This window comes from Anser cygnoides, chromosome 8 (assembly GCF_040182565.1).
Source record: "Anser cygnoides isolate HZ-2024a breed goose chromosome 8, Taihu_goose_T2T_genome, whole genome shotgun sequence".
Classification (NCBI taxonomy): Eukaryota; Metazoa; Chordata; class Aves; order Anseriformes; family Anatidae; genus Anser; species Anser cygnoides.
In genome coordinates, this window is record NC_089880.1 from 32,356,453 (window position 1) to 32,381,176 (window position 24,724).

General features: G+C 44.9%; 2 protein-coding genes across 5 annotated transcripts; one reads left to right on the top strand and one right to left on the bottom strand.

Annotated features, from left to right (window-relative positions):
* Positions 1–1,538: 1,538 nt before the first annotated feature.
* On the top strand, positions 1,539–16,251 carry LOC106043624 (biotin-dependent 3-methylcrotonyl-coenzyme A carboxylase beta1 subunit-like). 4 transcript variants are annotated; one of them, XM_067001258.1, is made up of 13 exons: positions 1,539–1,809; positions 3,137–3,463; positions 5,154–5,350; positions 6,443–6,621; positions 7,576–7,656; positions 8,102–8,280; positions 9,765–9,957; positions 10,962–11,053; positions 11,962–12,118; positions 12,897–13,019; positions 13,653–13,798; positions 14,274–14,355; positions 16,048–16,251. In XM_067001258.1, the coding sequence occupies exons 2-13, from the start codon at positions 3,141–3,143 to the stop codon at positions 16,129–16,131; spliced, it is 1,836 nt and encodes a 611-aa protein (XP_066857359.1). In that variant the 5' UTR covers positions 1,539–1,809; positions 3,137–3,140; the 3' UTR covers positions 16,132–16,251. The 4 variants fall into 4 exon arrangements, with proteins under 4 accessions (XP_066857359.1, XP_066857358.1, XP_066857360.1 ...); XM_067001257.1 differs by lacking the exon at positions 1,539–1,809 and adding an exon at positions 2,514–2,633; XM_067001259.1 differs by lacking the exon at positions 1,539–1,809 and adding an exon at positions 2,733–3,027.
* Positions 16,252–16,672: 421 nt separating this feature from the next.
* RPE65 (retinoid isomerohydrolase RPE65) lies at positions 16,673–23,903 on the bottom strand. Its single transcript, XM_048062118.2, has 14 exons — positions 23,391–23,903; positions 22,601–22,683; positions 22,011–22,161; positions 21,311–21,418; positions 21,077–21,218; positions 20,805–20,952; positions 20,464–20,545; positions 19,981–20,113; positions 19,736–19,875; positions 19,032–19,161; positions 18,084–18,198; positions 17,892–17,986; positions 17,677–17,788; positions 16,673–17,075 (listed from the first exon to the last, which is right to left on the bottom strand). Exons 1-14 carry the CDS (start codon positions 23,399–23,401, stop codon positions 16,924–16,926), a joined length of 1,602 nt encoding a protein of 533 aa, XP_047918075.1. The 5' UTR covers positions 23,402–23,903; the 3' UTR covers positions 16,673–16,923.
* Between the last annotated feature and the right edge of the window lie 821 nt (positions 23,904–24,724).

Sequence of the window (24,724 nt, forward strand, 5' to 3'; positions counted from 1 at the left end):
TCATTAACCAAAGGATGCTCCACGCTATGACAATAGAGTAAGGCTAGATTTCAGCTTGAGGGCTAGCAAAAATAAGTTAGAATCTATCAGCTCCTCATTACAGGATTTGGTATTCACACCCGGCTGCCTCCCAGTACAAAAAAGGGTGACTGATGCCATATCTTCATGATAAACTGTCACTCAGATACACGTCAAGGCTGAAGGCAATGAAGAGAAAATGTTTCTTTATCCGTTACTCTGAGCAAGCAGCGTTTGGCTTGCATGACAATGTTTAATCCCCTTTTAAATCCGAGTAAAAGCGACCTGTATTACATACAGAATATATTCTGACTGTGAACACAGGTTCTGGGAAACCTGTGAAATAGGCCAACACATTAACTGAGAATGATGTTCTTAAAAAAAAAAAAAAAAAAAATCTCCACAAATTAAAATCACATAAAATGAACTTACTGTGCAACAACAGCATTTAGAGATAATGAAAGTCTAACACTTAATTATGGAAAATGAAATAAGAAGCATGAAAATCATACCTGAACAGTAGTCCCTCTAATACTTTCACAGAAAAGAGTACTAAAAAAATCCAGGGAAATGATATATGGGTCAACTTAAAAAAAAAAAAAAAAGAAAAAAGAAAAGGATCTCACTTTAAATAGATCCTCAGGCATTTCCATGAGCAATTCCCTCTTCAGAAAGCTGAGCACCCAGCACTGTCACTACCATCAACACATCTTTGAAGTTCTGACCTCAGATACGTTCTCCTGCTTTACATAAATTTCTGTCACCACTCTTTCCTTCCCCATTAGCACCTGCTCCACAAAGAGCTCAAAAATTCACCTAAAATCCCCTAGGAAACACAAAAGCCCCACGTAAAGCTGCGAAGTGTCTTCTGTCCCTCACCTTCGGCGCTTTAGAAGCTTCTCAAAACGTTGGGAGAGGGGAGTTCTGGTTATAGCGTGGAAAGAGAGATGATGTGAACCGAAATAATCAAAGCTCCCCACAAGAAATGCCCCAGATCAGCCTGAAGAGCGTATCAGGCTGCTCATTTCCTTCGTGGGCTATACCAGGAACCCCTCCGTGGCTGCACCAGCGCCTACAACAAACTTCCTGACCGGGATTTTTGTTCAACAGTTTCAGTAGCAAACGTCCACCGCTCACCTCATTCTGACCGGTCGATTAATGAGCATTTTAGGGAAGTGCAAACCGGACCTGCGATCCTAATTTCTTTGGGGGGGGTTCTCTAGAAGCGCAGATAACACCCACCCCGCTTTTAGCATCACCTCTTCTACCCCTGAAACGTCTCCGTAGCCCCCGAGGGGTCTCCCTGCCGTCCCCAGGCCACCCGATTCGCCTGCAGAGGGGCAGGCCCCCACAGGGAGCCTCCTGAACACCCCCGGCTTTGCTGAAGCCCCGCAGGGCGATGGGAGCGGTTTCCTGCAATCCCACTCTCAATACGAGGGAGAACATCAAAGACGCTCCTACCCGCTTCCAGCATAAAAGAAAAACAGGGACTATTTTAAATTGCTATAGCGCATCGAATCTTAATTATTATTGTCAAGATTTTTTATTAACATATACAACGTATTTACCTACAAAATCTTTCCCCTGCCTACGCTGGATTCTTACATTCGCCAATGTATTAGTCATTGCTTAATTATCCCTGCGAAGCCTTATTAATATGTATGGCTGAGAGCGCTCTGGCAGGAGCGCATTTTAATGAAGCCGCTGCAAGGCAACAAGCTGTAATTTCTCCGAGGTTATGCCATGACTAACAACAGCAAACCGACTACAGCGGCCCAGAAACAGTGTGAGGTATGGAGGCAAGGAAATCAAATTCATTTTAATATTTTAATTATACGCTTAATTAGAAAGCGTTTATACATCTCAGCTGAGCGGTTGCGGCATTGAACGATGGAGGACTAGGGACAGCAAATGTCACTACAAAGTCTGTGAATTTCCAGCGATCTGCAGCCTTTTATGGTTTAGTGGAGGACTTGGTGGTGGTAGGTCAGAGGTGGGACTAGATGGTCTTGGAGGTCTCTTCCAACCTAGATGATTCGGTGATTCTGTGGTTCCACGTAACGCGCTGCATGAAGGGGGGACGTGGAAGACCAGGCACTTTGCGGCCATCCTTCCTTTACCATTCTGTATTTGATGGAGAGCGAGGCCCCAGCGTGTTATTTCTGAGGCCACCGTAGGGCAACACTCCGTAAACCCCGTGCGGTTTACAAATCAAACGCACGCGCTGCGTGTATGCTCGTGCTTATGGCCGACACTAGCAATTCCTTTGCCGTTCCCGTTACTTTTGCGGCACCGGCACTCCAAGATGCCGTCCACCACCAACGTTTTAGCCCCGTTTCGCCCGGGCGCTCCTCAAGGACAGCGTGGGGCCGCGCCGAGGCCTCCGGGGGCGGCGGGGAGGCAGGGCTGGGCCGGGGCCGGGGCCGCCCGGGGCAAGCAGGGAGGCAGGAGGGCCGGGGCCGGGGCCGGGGCCGGGGCAAGGGACGGCCGGGGCCAGCAGGGAGGCAGGAGGGCCGGGGCCGGGGCCGGGGCCGGGACCGAGGCCGGGGCCGTGCCGGTGGCGGAGCCGCCCCCGGGGCGGGCCCGGAGCGGACGGCGCGGCGGCGGCTGCCCGCGTAAGGGTCGGAGGAGGGGGGGAGGCCGCAGCGGGTGCGGGGAAGGAGAAGGGAGGAGAGGAGGAGGAGGAGGCGGTGGGACGAGCCGAGCCGAGCCGAGCCCAGCCGCCTCGCCGGGCAGGCGGAGCGGGGCCCCGCGGCTCGTCCCGCCCGGCCTCCGCGCAGGCCCCGCGGCTGCCCCGGGCCGAGCGAGGCCGCTGAGGGAGCCGAGGGCAGCCCCGGCCGGGCTGCGGGCAGGGTGTCCCGGAGCACGAAGGTCGTGCTTGCAGCTCCCGGTTTGCTCGTTGGCAGCGGTAACGCAGGATTCGGGAGCGAATCTCGTGGCTTCCGCCGCTGTAACGGCGCTACGCAAGCTGTTAAAAGTGGAAACTCAGACATTCGTGGTCTCCCTCCTGTAAAAACTGCCACCTCGCTAATTTCTGCGTATTAATCGGTGCCTTTTCCAGCCTGGGGAGCCTGAATTTTAATTTGTAAATGCTGTTTCTTCTCTCTTTAATTCCTAGGGCCATGTGGAACAATATCACTTTCTGCTCCATTTGCAAACTCTCCCCTAACTCCACACCATTGCTGCTTCCCAGATTGCTGACTTTAAACCATGTGTTCAAAGGAAAGTGTAAGGGCTTCTTCAGTAACAGTAAACAATCAACACAGACACTACAAAATGAAGGGCAGAAAAGGACATGCAGCATGCTTCCCAGTCGTTTAGTAAGTAGCAAAGCAAAATATAGACGGTATGCAAAAACTTACCCTGTTTTAGATGGACGCGTCCTGTCCGTATATCGACATGTGTTTGAAGAAAATTTAAGGAACAGTGAGGCTGTTGTTAAAAGGTAATGACTGTTTTTTGTGATGCTTTCAAGTGTCGGTACGTGTGAGATGATGTGAGCATTACTTACAGATGCTTTTAGCAACTTTTAACCCAGGAAGATCGCTAATTAAAAACTCCAGAGATAAAAAGAAAAAAAAAAAAAGCCTGTTAGTAATTTTTTCTGACCACTTTGAAGCTTTAGTTAGTTTCCTTGCTGTTTCCTAGTCAGTTTCTGTTGACTGAGATGCCTGAACCTAGGTGCAGACTGTATTTAAAATACTGTCGTGTGACATTGTTCTGCACCTATTGCCAAGAATTATTTTTAGGCCTTCGTAAAATTTATTCAGGTTTGATTTTGAATGTAAAGAGATAAATGGTGACCCGTGCACTTTAAAGATTGCTCCTGAAAGAGGGGGTGACAGTTACTGAAATTAATCATGGTTCGCTGATAAAACGGGAAAATGTGCTTTATGCATTTGGCCTTAAGGATCAGATGGCAAAAATTCAAAGGCCTTTGTTCAGAGGAATGATACAGGAGCTGGAAGCACAGCTATGGAAAACACACTGTGCCCTCCTGTGGTGGCATTCACAACACTATTAAAATCCTTAGCTTTTTTCTCCTGAGGTTTTTCAACCTCCACAGTCTGCAGGAAGCCATAATAAAGTAATGGAGTCACGCACAGAGTGGTTTGTAAATAGTTACATCAGATGGTATTTTTATTTAAAGATGATGCATCTTGGTGAAAAATATTTGACTTAAAATAAATGTACAGCCTTGTTGTTTAAGACTAAAGTTATATAAGGTACCACATTTGTTTCCAGTTTTGCTCAGGTCATTATCTGTATTTTATGCTGCCCTGATAATAGCAAATGGTAATCAATTTCTCTTTTTGATGATTGTAGTGACACTGCAGTATTCACTCTGTTAAAGTTCATCTTCCACGCTGTTGAGTATACGTAAGGCCTGTCAAAAAAGCTTTCATAACATGTTGAGGGGGAGCAGAGGAGGAAACCATTGAATGGGTTCTTCCCTAAAGTAGCTGGAACCTGGAAATAACTGTCCGTGCTGAATTGGGACTAGCAAATTATGATAGCCTTATTAATATTTGCAAGTTTATAGGCTAAAGTTGTGGTAGAGCAGTATCTCTCAAAGTCTGCTCCGGTAGCTGATGATCAGCCCCTTCTCAGTACTGCATTCCTGGGGTTGCTGACGGTGATTAAGTAGGGTCATATATTGTGAGATGCTGCGTTGGATGCATGAAGGCAACACCTGGGAGGGACAGGACTTAATAATGTCTCCTAGCTATGATCAAAAAGCTACAGATAGAATTATATTATTTCTGTATGTGTGTTATTTCTGTATAATTCTAATATAATTAATTTATATTATATTGTTTGACTCTTTTTGGGGTGTCTTTGTTGGGCTTGGAAATGTGACTTCTGAATAATGAAACTAAAATGGCGTATCTCTGCTTTTTGTTACACTTTGGAAGAAAACTTATGCCTTTGAATTGTGTGCTCTGTTAGGCAGTCCTTAACTGTCATGAACAAGTTTCTTTCACAAACAGTAATCCAAAAATGTGAATTAATGTTGTTCTCGTGTCATTGGTATGAAAGCCGTGCAATACATTCAAGTCCTGTGCTAAATCTATGAAAGATCAACTTGTAATTAAGGTGGCTTTCATTAATTGAAACTTTCTTTTCTAAATCAGATACTCAGAATTGCTAGAGTTGGTCAGTAAAGGAGGGGGAGAGAATGCCATCTTGCGTCATACTCAGAGAAACAAGAAGCTGTTTGTTCGTGAACGCCTGAAGTTGCTTCTTGATGATGAGTCTTTTCTCGAACTGTCTCCTCTCGCAGGCCTCAATATGCCTTATGGTGATGTTCCTGCTGCTGGATGCCTTACTGGTAATTGCTGGAAAGTTTCATGTTAGATGTTATGGAAAATTCATGAAGTTCGTTTGCTTAATTGTTTGTATCTTTAAATATGATTCAAGTTAGATCTAAAGATGCATATGGGCTGAGGGTATTGTCTGAAGCAGCCCACGCTGGAGATGCAGCCTGGAAGCAAGAAGGGTTTGGGGCCAATGTGATCCTTAACATAATTTGAGAGGTGCTGTCTGGGTGCACTGATGAGTATGTGGTTGTAGGTAGTGTATGTTGGTTGTGGTCTGCGTGTGCTGCACACCTTCCTATAGCATCTAGCCTTCCTCTCCGAAGTTACGGTGTTGGTTCTTACTGGGAGAGGAAGAAGGATACGTGTAGTCAGGTTTATGGAATATAACATGGAAGAGCTTGGACTCTTCCCAACACGGAAGAGTTCAGCCACTGATGTATTATTTTCCATTGTTCTTCACTGGGAAATCTGGAGGAAACCTTTAAAGAAAAAAATGTTTTAATTTCTTCTAGATTTAGTAATTTATTCTACATACCAGTTACTGATTTTTCTCTCAAAAATTTAGAATGATGTGTCAAATAAGCTGATGCCTGTTGAACGAAAGGGGACCAAGTCAGTGTGTGACACAGGCACTAAGACATTTATTTTGTAATGCTTTTCAAATTATGAACAATTCATTGCACTTCAAAAAGCAGTTCCAGTTTAAAAAACAACTAGAGGAATGGATTGTGAAATCCTGTCTTTTCTTCAGTCACAGACTTACATTTTTCAGTTTTATGTAGCCAATTTTTAATTGCCTTCCCTGTTAGCTCAGTCCAAGAGCTGGAAGTCAAACTATGTATTTTTTCTCTTATAGTGATACCAGGAATAAGTTGTATTTCAAGTTCTGCCTTCTGTCATTTAGATTTTTTTTTTGTGTGTGTTGTTAGCTTTCATTTTCTTATTCCAGAGAAGAACTATAGATTTCTTCCCTATGTAGTATTTCCATTTAATTTGCAGCTTATTGATATCATCAAAATGACATCCTAGCTAAAATTTGGCCTCCTTGTTTCATATCTGATATCTTAGAGAGTCCTGATAAACATCTGTGGTATCACTTGTAGGAATTGGAAAAATCTGTGGGGTTTGGTGCGTCTTCATGGCAAATGATGCAACTGTAAAGGGAGGAACCATATATCCAATTGGGGTGAAGAAACAGCTGAGAGCTCAGGAAATAGCCATGCAGAACAGGCTGCTGTCTGTGTACCTTGTTGACAGCGGGGGAGCGTTCCTACCACTTCAGGTAACACCAGAACCAGTTCATAGAGGAAAATACCTACTGCTTGTTTTAGTCATACTCATTTTCTAGAAATAAATCTCAGATTTATGTTTTGTTTTCTTGGCTGCCTGATTTTCATTCAATATAAGGTATACTTAAATTGAGTTTTGCCTGCAAATCTGAGTCCAGAACATGATTTGAAGATACGTAACAGTAGTGATGACTTTGACTAATCTTGCATCTAGCATCTGATCAAAGTTTAAAAGCTTGAATATCAGTGTTGGGAAGAAAGTGCTGACCAAGCAGGTATCATGGATACTCATCAATGTGCTGAAACACATTGGTGTGCTTAATAAATTAGAACGTTGTTTGAAGTTTCCATTTTCAATTTCAGAACCTTTAAAATGACTCCGTATTTTGTTATGAAGTCTCTTACAGTAATGCACAAACCTCCATGGCCTTTAAAAATGTAGTTTTTAAAATTTTTGCTGTAGTGGAAAAACTTGTGCAGGTTACTTTCCAGTGCTCATAGGTCACATTATCACAGAGACTAGAGTTATTCCCTCTCCAGACTGAAACCAAACGCGTAGTAAAAGGTTTTATACAAATTCAAGAGCTGACCCGAAAACTAGAGTAAAAAGGGAAACTGTCCTGAAGTCGTTTCACAGATAAAGTATGAACACGAGCTTCCACTTCCCCACGTTTACAATTTAAGCCTGTCTAGAACAAATGGTTTTCACAAAACATCAGAAGACTTTCTCTGCTTTTGAAACATTAATGGCCATGGGTGCTTTTGGGGAATTGTACAATGTGTAAGGGTAACAAATACAGCGGAGAATGCTGCATGTAAAAGTTTCTGGAATGCTTGTTAGTGGTGACCTCAGAATCAGTTGCAATGCCTTTGTGAATGAATGAAGTAAAGAGGAAGTGCTGGCTTTTACAGTTAATACTGAAACTCACTTTGTTTTCTCCTGGCAGTCGGAGCTGTTTCCTGACAAGTCACACGGTGGCAGAGTTTTCTACAACGAAGCAATAATGTCTGCTATGAAAATCCCTCAGGTACAGCGTCGTTTCGAATACAAGTGTAATACGTGTGATAAATAGAGTTCTGAAAAAAAAAAAGAGTTTTATCTTAATAGAGTTTCTAGGAGCAGCTGTCAAACGTGCAAGAAATTTCTGACAGCTGACCTTTTCTGTTTGTGGGGTGGGGAGATGCGAGTAGTATCTCACAGACAAGAATACTTCTACCTTAAGGATCATCCAGGTGCTTACCGACTGATCTGGATGGAAAGCATCAAAACATTGGGTGGTTTCAGGGTAAACATTGAGCTCTGTGGTGTCAAGAACAGCAACATTGTTCATGCTGGTATTTGTGTCTTTACTTCGTGGTTCTCCAGGCTGCAATTTAGTCTCTCAAACATTTCTGAAATAAAGGTAATGGCTTTGCTGTTCCATTCTTCTCACTGCAACACAGTGGTTTTTTTTTTTTGTTTGTGTCCTTCAGGTGGCAGTAGTGTGTGGCTCCTGCGTAGCTGGAGGTGCCTACGTTCCAACCATGGCCGAAGAAGCTGTGATTATAGATAAAATCGGCACTCTGTTCCTTGCTGGCCCACCCCTAGTAAAAGCTGCTACTGGAGAATATGTCTCTCCTGAGGACCTAGGAGGAGCGAAACTTCACTCTAAGTATGTGAAATAATTCTCAAGTTGTAGAGAGCTCAGCACACTTAGCTTTAAAGAACGTATCATTCTGTTATAAGTTAATGTGACTGTTTTTGATGTTTCCAGTGATTGGATATACTATGGTCCTCAAGGATGGGAAAACATGCAGTGGAAAATGGTAGAAATGATACACGAATTATTACAGAAGTTGTTGATATTCTGTTGTATATGTGGGAATATCGTGGGGCTAGATACAACTCTTTCAAATGAAGAAGGTAACACAACATAGTAATTTAGCTTTAATACTGTAGACAGGAACTTTCCACTTCCAGCTCTTGGCTGTTAATGTATTTGACTCTGATAGAAACCTCACCTAAGTACAGAGGTCGGGATCAGGGCCAGAAGTGGGATCTGTTACTGCACTGTTTGCTTTCCTTCTCAGTTACCATTTTTTGTTAGGTCGATCAAATGGAAGAAAACTAAAGGGATGTTATGGGGTTAAGCATGAGCTAGACAAACCTGGATTTGGCTCCCCGTTCTCTCACATGCTTTCTGAACTTCAGGCAATTTAGTTCCTCTGTGCCTCAGAGGGACTGGCTATATCAGAGGGATGATAGCACTTCTTTTCCTCATGGAAACATTGTCAGGCTACATATGTTAAAAAAAAAAAGAGTGTTCAGATACTGTGGTGATGGGAAACTGCATAAGAAATTCTTTTTTTTTTTTCTTTTCTGCCCTAAACTAATGCATGGAAGAGGTGGCATAACTTCTTTGCATTTGTCTGCTTCTGAAGACACTAGAGTAACTCGTTGTAGAGAAGAATCTGGATGCTTGTAAAAGTATCTGTAGCAAAGAAGAAAAAAGAAAGCCTGTCTGCCTCTGCTGTTGATGAGGGCTTCATAGCAGGAGAAGAGCAAGGAGGAAATAAACCTGACAGTAGTAGCTATGTAACTATTTCTTTAATGTTATTTTTTTGTATGTCAGAAATTTCTGTAGTTGTCAAAATAGTTATTCCCTTCTACACAGGGGACAAGGGTGGATTTGCTTATTTGTTTCTGGAATTCAATACTTTGTATGCAGAAACAAATTCCATACCTTTCTCACAAAAGCAAATATTAGTGTGACAGTCAGCTGTGTTTTGTATATTAAGTTACTGTGTTTATATCCAAGCTGGAAGTGCTGCTACTGTGATGTAATTTTTAAAGTTTGTTTTACCTTTATTGTTTCCAACAACATCATCGTGAAAGTAGAGGCCTTTCTTTCATATAGGTAGAGACAAAAGTCATGAGGAAGGACTTCACTCTACTGTGAATTTGGTTTTAGTTAGGATTGCACAAAAATCCCACTGATGTACTGGTTTGAGCTCATTCGTACAGGAATAAAACTGCACAATGTTTCAAGGAGTTTAGAGATTCATAGTATAGGTGTAGGTATTTCCTTCAGTTTGGGTCCTGTCAGAATTCAGATTTCATTAATTCAATACTATGTAATGTTGTTCTCTCTCTTAGAGTCAGTGGCTGCAGTGACCATTTTGCATCTTCAGAAAAGGAAGCCTATGAGTGTGTTCGAAATGTTATCTCAACGCTGAATTATGAGCCTCTGCCAGACGAGGTCACAGAACACGATGGTCCTCTGTATAGCTCTGACGAGCTCTTGGGGCTGGCACCGCGGGATTATAGGTGTACTCTTCCTGTGAAATTGGTAAGGTGGCAGGTACTATATCCTTTCATCCTTTTGGTCTGCTTTGTCTAGTATCTCCAGGTTGACAGGCAACAGGCTATTCTCTCCTGGAGAAGTGAAGTACCTGAAAATTTTCATACGATTGCCTAATCATTGCCAAGCAGTCTTTAGCCGCAGCAAAGCAGAATGGCAACAAGTCTGCAGAGCTGTTGAAAATATTTAAACCGAAAACCTGCTAGAGATAAGATAATTACAGATTATGCCAGCTGATCCCCATCTGTTTCCATGCACTGTTTGAGATGCTTTTACATCAGGGTGTCTTGTACTGTGTTGGCTGCTTTTAGAACATGCATCCCTTTAGAAACGGGCTTCCTCCTATCTCCTTTGTTTTTTTAAGGGGTCAAGGCTTTATGTTGTAACTTGACTGCCTAATGCAAATGTAGACTGAAAAAACAACGAAGGTCAAACTGAATTTGTTTGAGGCTGAGACAGACATCTCTGCAGAAGCATGTGGAGTTGCATGGCACTATTTTTATCGTGTAGTTTTTGGAGAGGTTTGGTCTCTCTAAGGATGTGAATCCAGTATCTTCGCCAGTGGTAAATTCCTGGAGTTAAGGGGATTGACTGTAGTAAGAGTGTAGCTTGGAAAGGCAGCTCTTAAAACTGTGTTTAAAAAAAGTGTGAGCAATATGCCGCTGAGTATTTTTAGGCACATAAACTATAACTGCACATGCTATTTTTTATAAGGTTTTTATGCATATGAACAACTGTGCTCTGTAACTTTGAAATAATCTTGGAGTTGAACTTGGCTCAAAATATATGGTTGGTAATCAAACACAATTTTTATGTTTTGTGCATATTGAGTATTTAGCGAAGTGTAAGACATAAAAGGACCACTGTGATCATTTACTTTGACTTCCTGCATAATACAGGTCTCCCTACTATTGGAACAGAGCACATCTTTTAGCAGAACTATCGTTTTTTCCCTCAGATTTCTGTAGGAAAAATTGTATGTTTCTTTGCAGATTCTGAGCCGTCTGCTGGATGGAAGCAGATTCCAGGAATTCAAGGCTGACTATGGAACAACATTAGTGACAGGATTTGGCCACGTGGAAGGGTAGGGCTATAAGATTTCACTATCAATACGCATGGACATATTTGTCTAAATAGCTTTTGTACCGTTATCAGGTTTTACAGTATTCTAGTAACAGTATTTGTGGAATTCTGAACCAGTCAAGAACTGGTGATAAACTACTTCTAGAAAGCCTGATCTTTTATCTCTGAGTTCTGTATTCATTGTGTTTCAGGCTGATAGCAGAACAATGATTACAATTGAATGGTTTTCATGACTTTGAAATGATTTGTTTGGTCACTCAAGTCACTAAATGAACAGCTGGGACTTTGAAGTCTCAGCAGATTCTTTAAGAAATAAAAAACAACATCTTGGAGTGTTCCTTTCCAAACTGAGTCAAAAGTTATCCCATCTCCCACAGGATGGAGATGGAATAATAGCCATACGATAAAACCATGCGTAGTTCAGACCATTAACTAGCGCAGACCATTACTAACGCATTCGTAAGCACATGACATTCCAGACAAATCTTTAATTAAAAATAAAAAGAAGTAAAAAATATTTTAGAGACTCTCTGGTTGAAAGTATAAACTTCTCAGCATGACTGTTGCATTGTATGTTACGGGAAGTGGAGAGCATCCAGAGTTCTGGCACCTTGTCTGGCACTGTGAACTGTAGCAGGCCATCTGTAACCTTACCTGCCTCCTGAGTGTTTTCCGTGTTAATACTTCAACGCTTTATGTAGAGGGACTGCTCTAAGACTTCTTGTTTGTTACGTATAGCAGGTTCCTTGAGTGAAGTGATACGCGTAATTGCATCCTTTATAGCCTAGATTTCTGTAAAAGGGCACATCTATGTGTGTATTTCCACCCATTTATGTTTCCACCCTTCTGAACGTTATGTCCTGTCTTTTCATAATTTCTGGGGAAAATGTTCCTGTGTCTGTTTTGTAGGCACTTGGTGGGAGTGGTGGCTAACAATGGGGAGCTTACTCATGATGCTTCTCTCAAGGGCAGCCATTTCGTACAGCTGTGCAGTCACAGGAGCATTCCCATCCTCTTTTTCCAAAACACTGCTCCCCATGCAGCAGAGCCAACAAGCATCTCGCAGGTATGGCGTTTTAGTTCGACGTGCTTAATTCAAGCAATTTCCTAGTTCTTGTTTTGCCTAACATTACATTTTGAAAACTATTAATTAGTAGAAAAATTATTATTTGATCCACTTTTGATAGTTAAATCAAGAAGCTTCGTAATTACTTTGCTTTTAAATCTTCTCATTTTATTCTAATTTTAAGCAGGCATGTACACTTATCTAAAATGGTGCTGTCAAGCTGGCAATGCAAGCTGTAAAACTTGGAATTTGTAGTGCTTTTTACGTTGAACTACAGCCTACTGGTTCTTCTGATACCACTGTGCTCCACAGAAAATAAATATTTCTCTTTTCTAAAAGTGAAGGCATTAAAGTACAGTATGTTTTGTCCTGGGCTTTGGAAAGCCTCATAGTCTCTGCTGAGAGAACCTAATAAAGGTTTTACTATTTCTGCAGCTCTGTTCCTCCCAGCTGGCACCACCGCTTAAGACAAAGCCTGGCATAACTGTGTTGTGTCTAAGCTTGCTAATGCCTGGGAGAGCTAGAGTTGCTCTGTATCGTAGGTTTCTTTCTGCACACTGTTTATAATTGTTTTGCTGATTTACATCATAAAGTAAGTGTTATAATGGTCTGTGGTGCTTAACCTATTGATGCTGTTCTACTGTTTTGGAAGAAATGATCATAAAGAATTGCAAAGTAATATATGTTTTAGAAACAGGTTGTAAGTTTGGTGAGAGTGTAAGGAGTCTAGAAGAACTAAAATCTTTTTGCAGAACTAAAATCTTTATTTTCATTTCAGGCAGAGGCTCACGCCAACAGATTAAAAGCCCAGGCCTCCATGATGGCTGCCGTTGCCTGTGCTGCTGTTCCCAAAATAACCATAGTAATTGGTGGCTGTTACGGGAGCGAAAGTTACGTTATGGTGAGGGTATCATAAAGGTTAATGGGTTTGGTAATAGACTTGAGACTTTGCCCAGATTTCATGGCACTTTCATTTTTAAAACAATGAAAGCTGTTTGTAGACATTTAACTTGACTCATTACATTAACTAATTTTAAAGGAAAAAATGCATCACAAGATGTGATTGCAGAAAAATTGGTCTGCAGCTAACATAGAACAAATTCTAAAAAACTGGTCATGGTCTGAAGATGTCAGTCAGAGGGTCCAATCCTGCCTTTTGTTCAGCACATGCTATTTGTTTTCAAAGACTAAGAACCACGTCTTTTCCAGTTGTGTTATTGTGTGGGCTACTCACGCTGCCAGTAAGTGTACTAGGCCTCTTTGCTTGCTTTGAATTAAACATGATGAATAATAAAATGCCACTACCAAAGGCAGTGGTAACTGTGGCAGTTGCTACTGCAGGGGATCTGTATTGATACAGGAGCTGTAGCTGTAATGGGAAGGATCTGTATCATTAATGCTTTACAAAATAAACTCTTACATTTTGTCTTGAACTTGGTTGTAGCATTCTATGGCCATTTTTTGTGATAAAATTCATTGAGTTTACACTGAGGCTTTTTTTTTTGTTTGTTTTGTTTGTTTTTTGTTTTTGTAGTGCGGGAGATCATTCAGTCCAAATTTTCTCTTCTTGTGGCCTAATGCAAGAGTTGCTCTTGTGGATTCAAGACATTTGACCGCAGTCCCACAAGCTGGGGACAGTGATAGTACAGATGAATCAGAGCTAAAACATCTGAAACAAAGGTAAGGACGTTAATAATACAACCCCACAGTTATGCTGAGATTTAATTAGTTAAAATACCTAATTATATTCATATTACACATCCCAAGCGACTGAAGCAAACCTGAATCTACTGAAAATATTTTAAAATTCTGTGTAATTCCATGTCTACTCTTAGGAACTTCTCAAGGAAACACAGATTTTTGATTTAAAAAACCTGAAACCACACAACCCTAAATCAAGATACTGTGCTGTATATTAACAAACGGTGATCTTCCAAATACGGGGGATTGTCTGAACTGTGAAATGACTGAAATACGGAGGGATCACATCTGATACGTATTTGCTGGATCCTAATTGATTTTAACAGTAGTACTGCACGTTCACTTAAAATTGAAACATATGCCTTTTTCACCTATGACTTCATTTTACTGGGCTGATATTTTTTTATTAAGTTTTTGTGCTTTTTAAGCTTGTTTAATACTCTCTCTTCTCCAGGCTAGAGGAAGAAAGTAGTGCATTTTATTCTTCTGCCAGACTCTGGGATGATGGTATAATTCTACCTCAAAATACTAGAAAGGTAGGTTGGCTTTGTTTTGTTTTTTTCCCCCTCGTATGTTCTTTATGGTATGTTTTTATCCTCAGATCTCCTCTTGTGGTGAGTGTGTAAGTCTATGATTTGCTCAAGGTCAGCTAGCATGCTGATTCCCAGAATTAGGTCTCTGTTCTTACTCCATTTTCCTGGGTATTTAGCCTTGCAATACTCATTTTTTCTCTACACCATTAGTCCATCCAAAAAGTTTCTGTTGAATTCTGGTTGTATTCTGGTTACTTTAGCGTTTCCTCACTGAATCTCTAATTGACTTTGCCTTTTGATTCAGTATCCTGATCCTTTTTTTGGGTCTTGCATAATGACTCATAATTTCATGCTCTTCACTACTCACATTGTTTTCATTCTTTTGTCCCAAGATGTTTCATTTTGTTGATTTTCCTGCTGTAATTGCTTCTTACATTTGGGATGTGCCCACCCCTGCTCCCTGCCTTTTTCTTGTAAGTCGGCAGACATGTACTCCATTAAATTATTTACAAAACCCCCAAATCTTCTGTTGTATTGTTTATTAGCAATACCTAAAGTGTTCTTTGAGCTCCTGAAGTTTTTTTCCTCCTTAAAGTTCACAAATATATCTTGCCATCAGTTAATACTTCTAAATAGGGTACGTATTTATGGTGCTACATATACATTAAATATTTTGTGTGGAGTTTATGGAAACTTTGATAAGGAGAGAGCACTGAGAAATATTTTCTAGTAGTAGAGCCAAGAGACTACCTCTCCCTAGGAACTACCTGTGAAAAGAAAGTAATGTGACAGTTGAAATGAATCATTATTACTCTCTCCAGGTAATTTTTACCAGCATACCACGATTCATGTTCACATATTTAGCTTTTTTTTTTTTTTTTTCCTTTTTTACACTACTCTTTTGCCACTTTATCCCAGTTCTTGCTAATGGATTGAATGTCTTTGTCTGAACTGACAGCATGTGCTCATGCTTAATATGCCCTTAAAAAAAGAATCAGCTTTTTCAAGACAGTGTGTGGTGGTTGAGTAGAAGTCAAATATGTACAGTGAGATTAGGAAAATGCTTATCCTGACTCCTAATTCCAGCAGGATAGACAAAAGGCTTTGGCAAAGAAGACTATTTCATGTATTCTATGATAATAGTTAAAATTCTCCATTAAGATTGTTATTTTTAAAGACCGAAGTTTTGTATTTTCCACTCGCTGTTTTCACAAGGCGCCAAGAAATATGACTTAGAAAAAGATGGACACAGAAGAGCAGGATGTTCTGATAATTTTTGATATGTTATTGGACATCCTAGGAGTGTAGCTATGTAATAACTGAAATGGATTATCAAATAATATATTTTGGTTGAGTGTTTACAGCAAAGTAGCTTTCCAGTGTTCCAGAAGTAATACTGTTGTTAACACTGTGACTGCGAAGTGGTTTAGTGGCTTCCATACATAATACATACGCTTTGGGATCCTGTGGACATTTTTTCCTTTGTATTTCCCCTGCCCCAGTGATATGTTACACTGACATCTGTTTCTGCTAAGTGTACAGCCAATAATTGTTCATTTTAAATGTTCATTGTTTTGCAAAAATTAAGAACAAATGCATTATTGAATGACTGTATAACTTGTAAATTTTAACTAATTTCTTGTTTCGGGGCTCATTGCTTATATATATTTTTTTTTGTTGTTGTTTTTTAATCAGGTAATTGCACAGTGCTTACAAATTATACAACAGCAGAAGTACCAGGTCATACCTCCGTGTCAGCATCCTGTCATCAGGATGTAACTGCAGCCGTTTTTGAGTAATCATCCTTTAAAATTAGCACCATGTATTAGAAGGCTTTAATGTAAATGATTTTCTAATTCTTTGATACCATTAATAAAAAGGTTAAGCTACTGCTAACAATTCTGGATTTCAAATCTTTTTACAGTGAGTTTGTATTCTAAACCACAGTCTGCTACTACATTAATTGAAAATTTATTTTTGGGAAAGGAAGGATTAAGTTGTGATTCTGCAGCCTTCAGTTGAAGCAAATTCATCCTAAACCATAATTGCTTGATTTTTTTGAACGGGCAAGTTCAGGTTTCCAGAGCAGCTCTGGGAGGGCTCCGCTCATCTTGCTCTGAGGACACTAATACAGAGACTAGGAAGCAAGTTCAAGCGACATTTCTATAGGATAAAAATACCTCTTTTCAAAGCATGCACCAGAAAGAGCACATAGCACAGTGTAAATTCAATACCTGTAGACATGGTAATATGTAGAAAAGGCTACTTCATGCATCTTTCCCTCTGCTGAAGCTGCAAAGTTTGAATTTGTAAAAGAAAACTTGCGTTATTTTAACTGTATAGTTCTTAGTACTGTACGTTTTGAAATTATGCCACAAAGTACATTTGAAAAATACCTGGATAAGTATTTTGAAGAATCATCAACAAAACCAAAACACTCAGTCTTAAGTTAAATAGCCACACAAAGGAATGACCTAAATTCCTTCAGCGTCACTTTTGGTGTGCTTGCAAATGGCAACTGCACCTTTTCAAAGCTGGAAGAAACCTAACGCACCAGGCTGCAGGCAGCAGTCATGCTCTTTTGAAGAGTCCGTGGAAAGTCACGGGGATGTTCACCTCCACCTCAGCCCGGGCAACTTCGCTCATGTCTTTGGCGTTCAGGATCAGGAGGTAGGCGGGCTTCGGCCCTGTGCCGGGGCTGATCACGATGCTCAGCACAACCCCTAGTAGGTAAGAAAAATCACCGGTCAGCAGAGCCAAGGCTTCTCCCAGCTTCATACAGTCCTATTCAGAGCTGAGGAATTCAGGGAATAAGTCGATAACCTTTCAAACGTAGTGCTGCTACCCACTTTGAAAAGTAGGTACAGGGCTGGGGAGGTATGAAGAAATGTGTACAGTGCTTGGCATGAATACAGCTACGTCTTCCAGCAACAAAGCCAGAATTTACCCCAGTCCTACAGGAGGGGGGGGGGGGTCAGAGTAAAATGCTTGATTCAAGACAGGTTTAATTTCAGAAAGCTTGGCCATCTGGAATTCTTTAAGTGTTGTTATTCCTGATGGAAAAAGGCTAGGAAATGAGGATAGCAGATGATCTAAGCACAGAGGTTTTTCTCCTTTTTTTTGTTTCTTTTTTTTTTTTTTTTTTTCTCCCAGTGTTCTCAGAAACTTGCCAACAGTGTTAGAATAAGGCACATCTCACCCAGGAGCTGTCTGCAGGCCCCTGGTACAACTTTGGAGGCTGGTTTTGCCAACAGCATGTCTGGGGCCAGGAGACACACACTTTTCAAACAACTGTGCGACTGATAGGCCAAAATCAGCTCTTACCGTCATCTTCCTCCAGGGCATCCGGATGTGAAACGAAGATGGGCTCTGAGGGGTATGAATCTGGCTCCTGCCACACCCAGGTCTCCTTTGTTTTAACATTCAGCTTGCAAAGCTAAGGGTGGGAAAATTAAAACCACATCTCAGAAATATCCTTTCTTGTACTTAAACCAAGAGCTCATCAAAAAGATGTGCCTCACCCGGTTGCTGATAGTTACCCTGTCTGGAACAAAGTGATTCAGTCCAAGCCCGTATGTGTACGTGTACGGTCTCCCACCGTATTTCTTGTAATTGATCTGTGGAAATTCAAAGGCTGCAAAGATACGCACGTATGCATGAGGATTAGTAGGACACGGCCAGCTGACGGTACTTGAGGTGTCTCTGGCTGTGACTCGGAGCTGTCACCTTACCGTGGCGCGGGCCTGAGAAAATAACTTCTGGCTCCAGCCAGATGGTCTCGTCGCTGCGCAGCGTCGCTGTGGCTGTCGTGTAGGGCAGCGTGACCAAGTTCTTGCCCGTGTCAGCCTGGGACGAGGAAGAACATCCAAGAGAAATGGAGAAACATTTCTGAATGTATTTGTACAGCAATAAGTAACAGAGCCTCGCGAAGCTGCACGAACATGGAAATGGTTGATTCTTCCATTTTCTTAATTAATTAGCTGTCAGTGTAATAAGAATGCTATCTATCAGGCTGAACACATCCTGCACTTCAGCCCTCACTGTGCTTATAGGTGAACATGCACGTAACTTCTTCCCCCTCACTGAGATTCAGAGGCTTGTTGGGGGCTGCACACTTTGCTCGACAGCACAAGGTGGGGCACATGAAAGAGGGAAGCAAATTGTGAGCACAAGGAATGCAGAAATTTGATGTTTGCCAGCCCAGACAGGGCTTGCCCAGCGAGGAGGAGGAGGCCCACAACTTGGGAAGCTGGAAATCATGCAGCGATTGCAGGCGGAGAGCTTTGCACCAGGCTGGCTGCGTGGCGGACCTCACACCACGAATTGGGGCTGGGTTTGGCCACATGCGCCCTGGCTGCTGCTGCTCCCATCTCTGTTCCCCATGCCAGTCCCCAGCATGAGCACCGTGTGTCCAGCGCCAGCCAGCAGCACCCTCTGTGCTCTGCTGCTGCCCCGTGGGCTGATTCAAAAAGCAACATGCAGGAAATCGAATGGAATATTTTCAGCTCTGGGAAATAAAAAGTTTCTGGGAAGACCCACGCTTTAAGAATATTTTTTCCTCCCATTAGAAGGTTTAGCTTGAGTTAAACGTGACCTGGCAGAGCACTTGGAGCACTCGGCCACAAGCTGCAGCAGTGGTGCAGACACTGACATTTGCAGGCAGGGAGCTGAGCGGGTACCTTGTCAATGTTGAGGGGCAGCACGTATCTGCGGGCTTCGGGCTGCGGCGCCTTCTCCGCCTGCCTCTTCACCTCGTCCCAGTTCGCCCGCAAATTGGCCAAATAGAGGTAGTTGTAAACGAACTCAAACCTGCACAAAGACAGCATCACAGACAGAAAACAGATGTCATTTCTAAGTGAGGAGTTTCAAAGCAGTTTTTTTCCCCCTAAAACGCGGTTGATGACATGAGTTCATTCCAGCTCCTCAGCTGGAGCGAGCCGGGCGCTCACCCCCCAGCACCCGCTGGGTCTCAGCACCCGCTCCCAGCGGCCAGGACAAGCCTGGCTTGGAGCTGCCTGCACCCTGGGAAACACCTCCCTGGGGCCGCGTTTCTCTGTGTTCACGTGAAAAGCACCCTTCAAGCCTGAGTCAGATTCTGAGGACCGCAGCCCCAGAAGCTAAAATAGCATCAGCCCTTCGATAGTCACAGGGAGATTAAAGTCGAAGGCAAACAAGGGCTGAGAAAATGAGTTTGAACCGGGCTCTCCACACCGCAGGGGAATTGTCACGCTGTACAGTCAAAGGATCACCAAGAGGAATACTCAGAGCGGCCGACGGAGGCGGTCTGGGTGCCAGGAGGGGATGCCTGTGCGTCAGCGGGATGCGCGGCCCTGCCGGCTGGGATGGTGGCGCCGGCTGCGGTCCCCAGCCACCTTCCACTCACCCCTTCCAGGTGCAGAGATCGACGATGAGAAATCCGTTATCTTCGTAGGTGTTAATGTGATGGAAGAGGTTGAAGGCCGAGGTGCGGTACTTGATATTGAGGAGCCGCCCTTTTTTCTTCTCTGCCACGTGAAGCCAGACCTGAAAGATGGCAGCAGTTCGGTTTTGCTTCCAGGTGAGCACATCAAGGTGGACACAGGAGACCCCCCCTGGCCCATGGGTGGGTGCGGCCTGCCAGTCGCTTACCCCCATGGTCTCGTTGGACTCGAAGCAGTCCATGTAGTTGGCTCCCCACAGGCTCCAGGAGGAGAGGAACTTGAGCAGGTTGATTTTCACGGGGGTTTCAACAAACACAATGTAGTTCGGGGTCAGTCCGAAGCTGTTCGGAAACACACGGGGAGCACATCGAGCTCCTGGAGCATGTGGCTCTGTGGCTACAGCACGCAGAGCAGAGCTTAAACTTACAGCAGTACAAACATCCCAATTTGGTACCTCCCCTCATTTCAGTTGCTGATTACATGCAAGGACGAGCCATGTGTGCAACTTGTATAGAGCATGCAACCCCAGCAAGGTGGCACAAGTGTGCCCGTACTGTCCCATAGCAGCACCACAGAAGAGGACTCTGCCACCAAACGCTCATTCTCTAAAGCAGCTGCTCCAACATGGGAACACGCCGCATGCAGCAAGGAACCAGATCGCCCTCAGTCCCCTGAGCCAGGCACAAGTTACCTGTGAACGTAGGAGGGCTTAAATCTGTCGCTGCAAGGAAACTGCACCAGCACCTCCGCCTTGTTCATCGGGTCCTCCTTGTCTGCAATAAGACAGTCCAACGGTTATGGGAGAAGTGGCATCCGTACCTACTTTGCCTGCCTTAATACTGTTTGCCCAGCAAGGCTTCTGCCTTTAACACAAAGGAAGCTCGTGATCCAGAAGTCACATAAATGACTGCTTTAAAGATAACTTTAAAAAAAGATGACAAAAAAAAATAAAGACAAAACTCATTTGAAGAACAAAAAGTGATTTAAAGGACAAAATTTTTGCAAGCTTATTCACAGGTGCGTTTAACCGACCTGCCTGGAGTGGGGGAATCCGTATTATGTTGTAGGCAAGTGAAAAATTTTTTCCAAAGCAATTGCCGATGTTATAAACCGTCCCATCGTTCTCAACGTGGGGATGTGCCGTCGCCCCATTGACGGAGACGTACTTGCAGAGATCCACCTGGAGGGCAAGATGCAGAAAGTCAGGGCTCCCTGGGCAGGAGATGGGCTCACCAGCCCTGCCAGGTGAACGCGTTCTTGCCTTGCACAAAGTTCTTCTCTAAGCTCACATCTTAGAGACTTACCTGCTTAATCGTCTCTAAAGTGTCCGGGTTAATTCTGGTTATAAAGTTGGTCTCGGTGCAGGCGTAGTAATCCTCGCCGACAGGGTAGACGTTAACGAGGGCGTTATCGGTGACCTCCACGCCTTTGAAGTAGGAAAAGAACCTGAGCGGAGGAAGGCAGCGCCAGGTCAGTGGCTCTGGAGGCGGGAGCCCCACGGCACAGGACTGCAGCGTCCTCTCGGGGCCCCTCGGTACCTGGAGAAAATGTTCTTGCATGGATCCGGGTAGGCGTAGGTGCCAAATTCAGTTATCACAATCCGCTTCTCCGTCATTGCTCTCACGTAAGCGTCAGTGCGAACGAACCTGGAGAGGGTTGGGGGAAAGGCGCAGCACAGGTATGGTCACACGAACGTGTCAGGCCACATAACCAAAATAAATACAAGTAATCTAGTGGTGAGCCTCACAAGGCCTGTGAGAACCAGAGGCCCACACAGCCCAGCCTGGGGCAGCCGCCCGATCCATGATCCACATGAGGGGTCCCAAAGCTGCCGCCGTTCTCCCCCACCGGCGCAGCAGGAGGGAGGCCCCGGTCAGCTGAAGCTGGCCAGAAACACGTCCCAGTTCCCCCCCGCTGGCCTTCACCGAATACCCAGTGGCTCCCAGCTCGGCCGCTTCGGCCTGAGGACACGCTGGGCTCCCAGACACAGTGCAGCAGGTCAAGCAACCCATCATCGCAAAAAATAAAAAGTGACTTGTGTGGGAAAAATAGCATTTCTGCCAAGTATGAGCAAGACTCGGTTATTGTCAGCTGGTTTTGGCAACCTCACCGCCAGAGCTCCTCCAGTAACTGCACGGCCCCGCGAGCAGCGGTGCCTGCCCACACGGGATGGCAGCGCCCGTCCCCAGCTCGTGTGGTCGAGCCGAGGCCGGGTCCCCCCGGGCAGCGTCGCCGTACCTGCGGTGGTAGGTGACGTGCCCCTCCTTGAAGTCGAACTTGTGCAGCAGTGCCTGGCCGTCAAAGAGGTGGTAGAAGGGCTCTGCCCCGACCTCGAACAAGCCGGGCCCGCAGCGAAGGAGGCTCCCCCTGAGCCAGGTGGGGATCCTGCCTGTGGGAGACACAGCGCTCTGAGTGCTGGGGCCAGCACTGGTCTGACCAAGCAGTTTTATTGCATTGAGGAAAAAAAAACAACCTTCAAATTACTTTATCTTCCTTATCTTTATCCTATGTTTATTAAACATATTTTTGTTTTTTAAAGAAAAGATCATGCATACTCGTGAGCCCTTTGGTCCATTTGCTTCTCCCTTTATAAAGTCCGAGGAAAGGACAATGCCCAAAACCGAAATGCCCAAGGATCCCACAACCAATCTGTTCTTCCTCCACCCCAAGTACGCCAGCCCTGCCAAAGCCTTCATCTCCGATGCATTTAACCCACTGCTCCCGGACCCGTGAAGCCCCTGAGGCCCGGGGAGCTGGTGGCCCAGGTGCTCCCGAGATCAGGACGGGGCTCACAGTTGCACAAGAGGAGGCGGTGAGGGCACACCAACCTGTGACGTGGGCGGTTACCGGAGAGGACAGCTCCTCCACCGTCTCAAAGAGCTTCTTGTACCCTCCCGCGGGATGCTCCACTCTGAAAGGGTCAGGAGAGCTGGGTTAGTGAGGCTCTGGCAAACCCTGGGAGCCAGCAATTTTTGACCTCGGGTGGAAAAAGCTGTGGCTGGCAAATAACTGGCGAGCTCAGCAGGGAGAGGCAGCAGCCTCCTGGAAAGGAAGGCTCCAGGGAGCGAGTGGAGGCTGCAGAGGGGCCAGGCCCAGCGTCTGGGCACACAGAGGAGGAGGAGGAAACACCGGCAGGACAGCAAACACCTCACCCCCACCAGCCGGTCTGCGACAGGCACAAGGGACAACCTGGGGACATCGTGAGTGGCCAGAAAGCAGGGTTCCCTTTCAGAATCAGAAATCCAACTTGTATCTGCCAGGTCTTGGGTTAGCTTTTTTTCTTTTTTGTCTTTTATAAGCGAAGTGCATTTGAGCACACAGCTGAGCTTTGATCGTTCCAAGCAGGAGGCGACACGGCAGACACCGGCCGTGTGGCCCTTCCCGTGGAAGCCGGGGCCCTCTCCCGGTACCTGGGGGGCAGCTGGTCCCCCACCTCCCACTCACGGGGTGTAGCAGCACCAGCACCCATATACCGAAACCGCCCTCGCCTCCTGCAGAGACCCTCAGCCCTGTCCCCGACCTGCCAGTGGCCCTGGGGAACTCCGGGCAGAGCTGCAGTGCTGCTCGCCAGTGTGACCACGCACCCGCTCCCACGGAGAGCACTGCAGGAATACTCACTGGCTGTACATTCTCTCCCCGGTGAAGGATTTGAGGCTGCCGAAGCCGAGGGTGAGCCCGGGGCAGCGTGCTGGGATTTATGTGAGCGGTAAGTCCCGCTGGAGGAAGCCCCAGGACCCACCCGCAGCCAATGAGCTCCCCACTGCGAACAGAAGGGGCTTTCACCACCCAAATCCTCCCGGTGCTTGGCGAGGTTTTGTCTTGCCCTTCGCACAAAAAGAGGCTTTAAATGTTTCTCAGAGACCTAAATTCTCCCCAGGCAGAAGTGATTAGAAGGAAACAAACCGCAGAAGAGCGCTGACACACCGGCTGCGACCTCAGCTCTCCCCCTCAGCAGCCCAATGGTGCTTACGTCCCGGCTGCAGCCGCCCCATCCCGCGCTACCATCCCCATCCCCAGCACGGCTTGGTGCTTCACCCAGAAACCGAGCGGTGCCAGAGGTGCCCACAGACCGCGCGGCCTTGTCAAATATCGCCCTTCTTAACGCCCCCACGCGTTGGCTGCCACCTTTCTTCTCTGTCCCGAGATTTTTTTTCATTACAAATTGGTCTCACCTGCAGACTAATAATTTACAGGGAGCAGTAAATACATATATATATATTTTTCCTAGAATTTAAAAAACACAAAAATTTTTCAACGAGAGGCTGTGGTTCTCCTGTTCTGAAATAAACTTTGGAACCAAGTTAGGTCCCCATGCCTAACTTGAAGGTTGCTGATTATAATGTTACAGTTATAGGTAAATCAAGCATGTAAAAAGACTACTGATAATTCAAGAATTCTCCCCGAAAGCGCTTTGCTTGAAGGTTTGAACATGGGCATACCAGTGATCCTCGGCAGCCCGCGGTACCGCCGTACTGCTTACGTAAATCACACAGCAGCAGCAACCTCGGCACGGCTCTCGTAGAGGGACCAAGGCAGAGCGTTGCTGACGAAGCAGCTACCGAGTTGCCTCCGTGAGGTCTTTGGCTGAGGCCTCCCACTAACCCCTCCTATTGAGCAACCTTAATTACGTGGGAATTTGTCTGGGGAGGCATCCTAGGGGCGAGTGCTTTCAACATGAACTTGCATGCTGGTTTGAGGCCTCTCCAACAGTGGAAATAACACAAGATTTTTAATTAACCCCAGAAGGATTCCTAACAGCGTCCTCATCCTCGATGTCACGAAAATCCACCGTTTCCATGGTGACAGCATCCACCAGGCAGCACAAAAACCTCCCAGCCCCGTGCTGCCAGAGCTGTTCGGGGGCACCAGCCGGGAGCGGGACGGCCTCCACCAGCGGCGCCCACGGCTCTCCTCTGTCCTCCTGCCGGGAGCGACGAGCCCGAGCGGCTGCT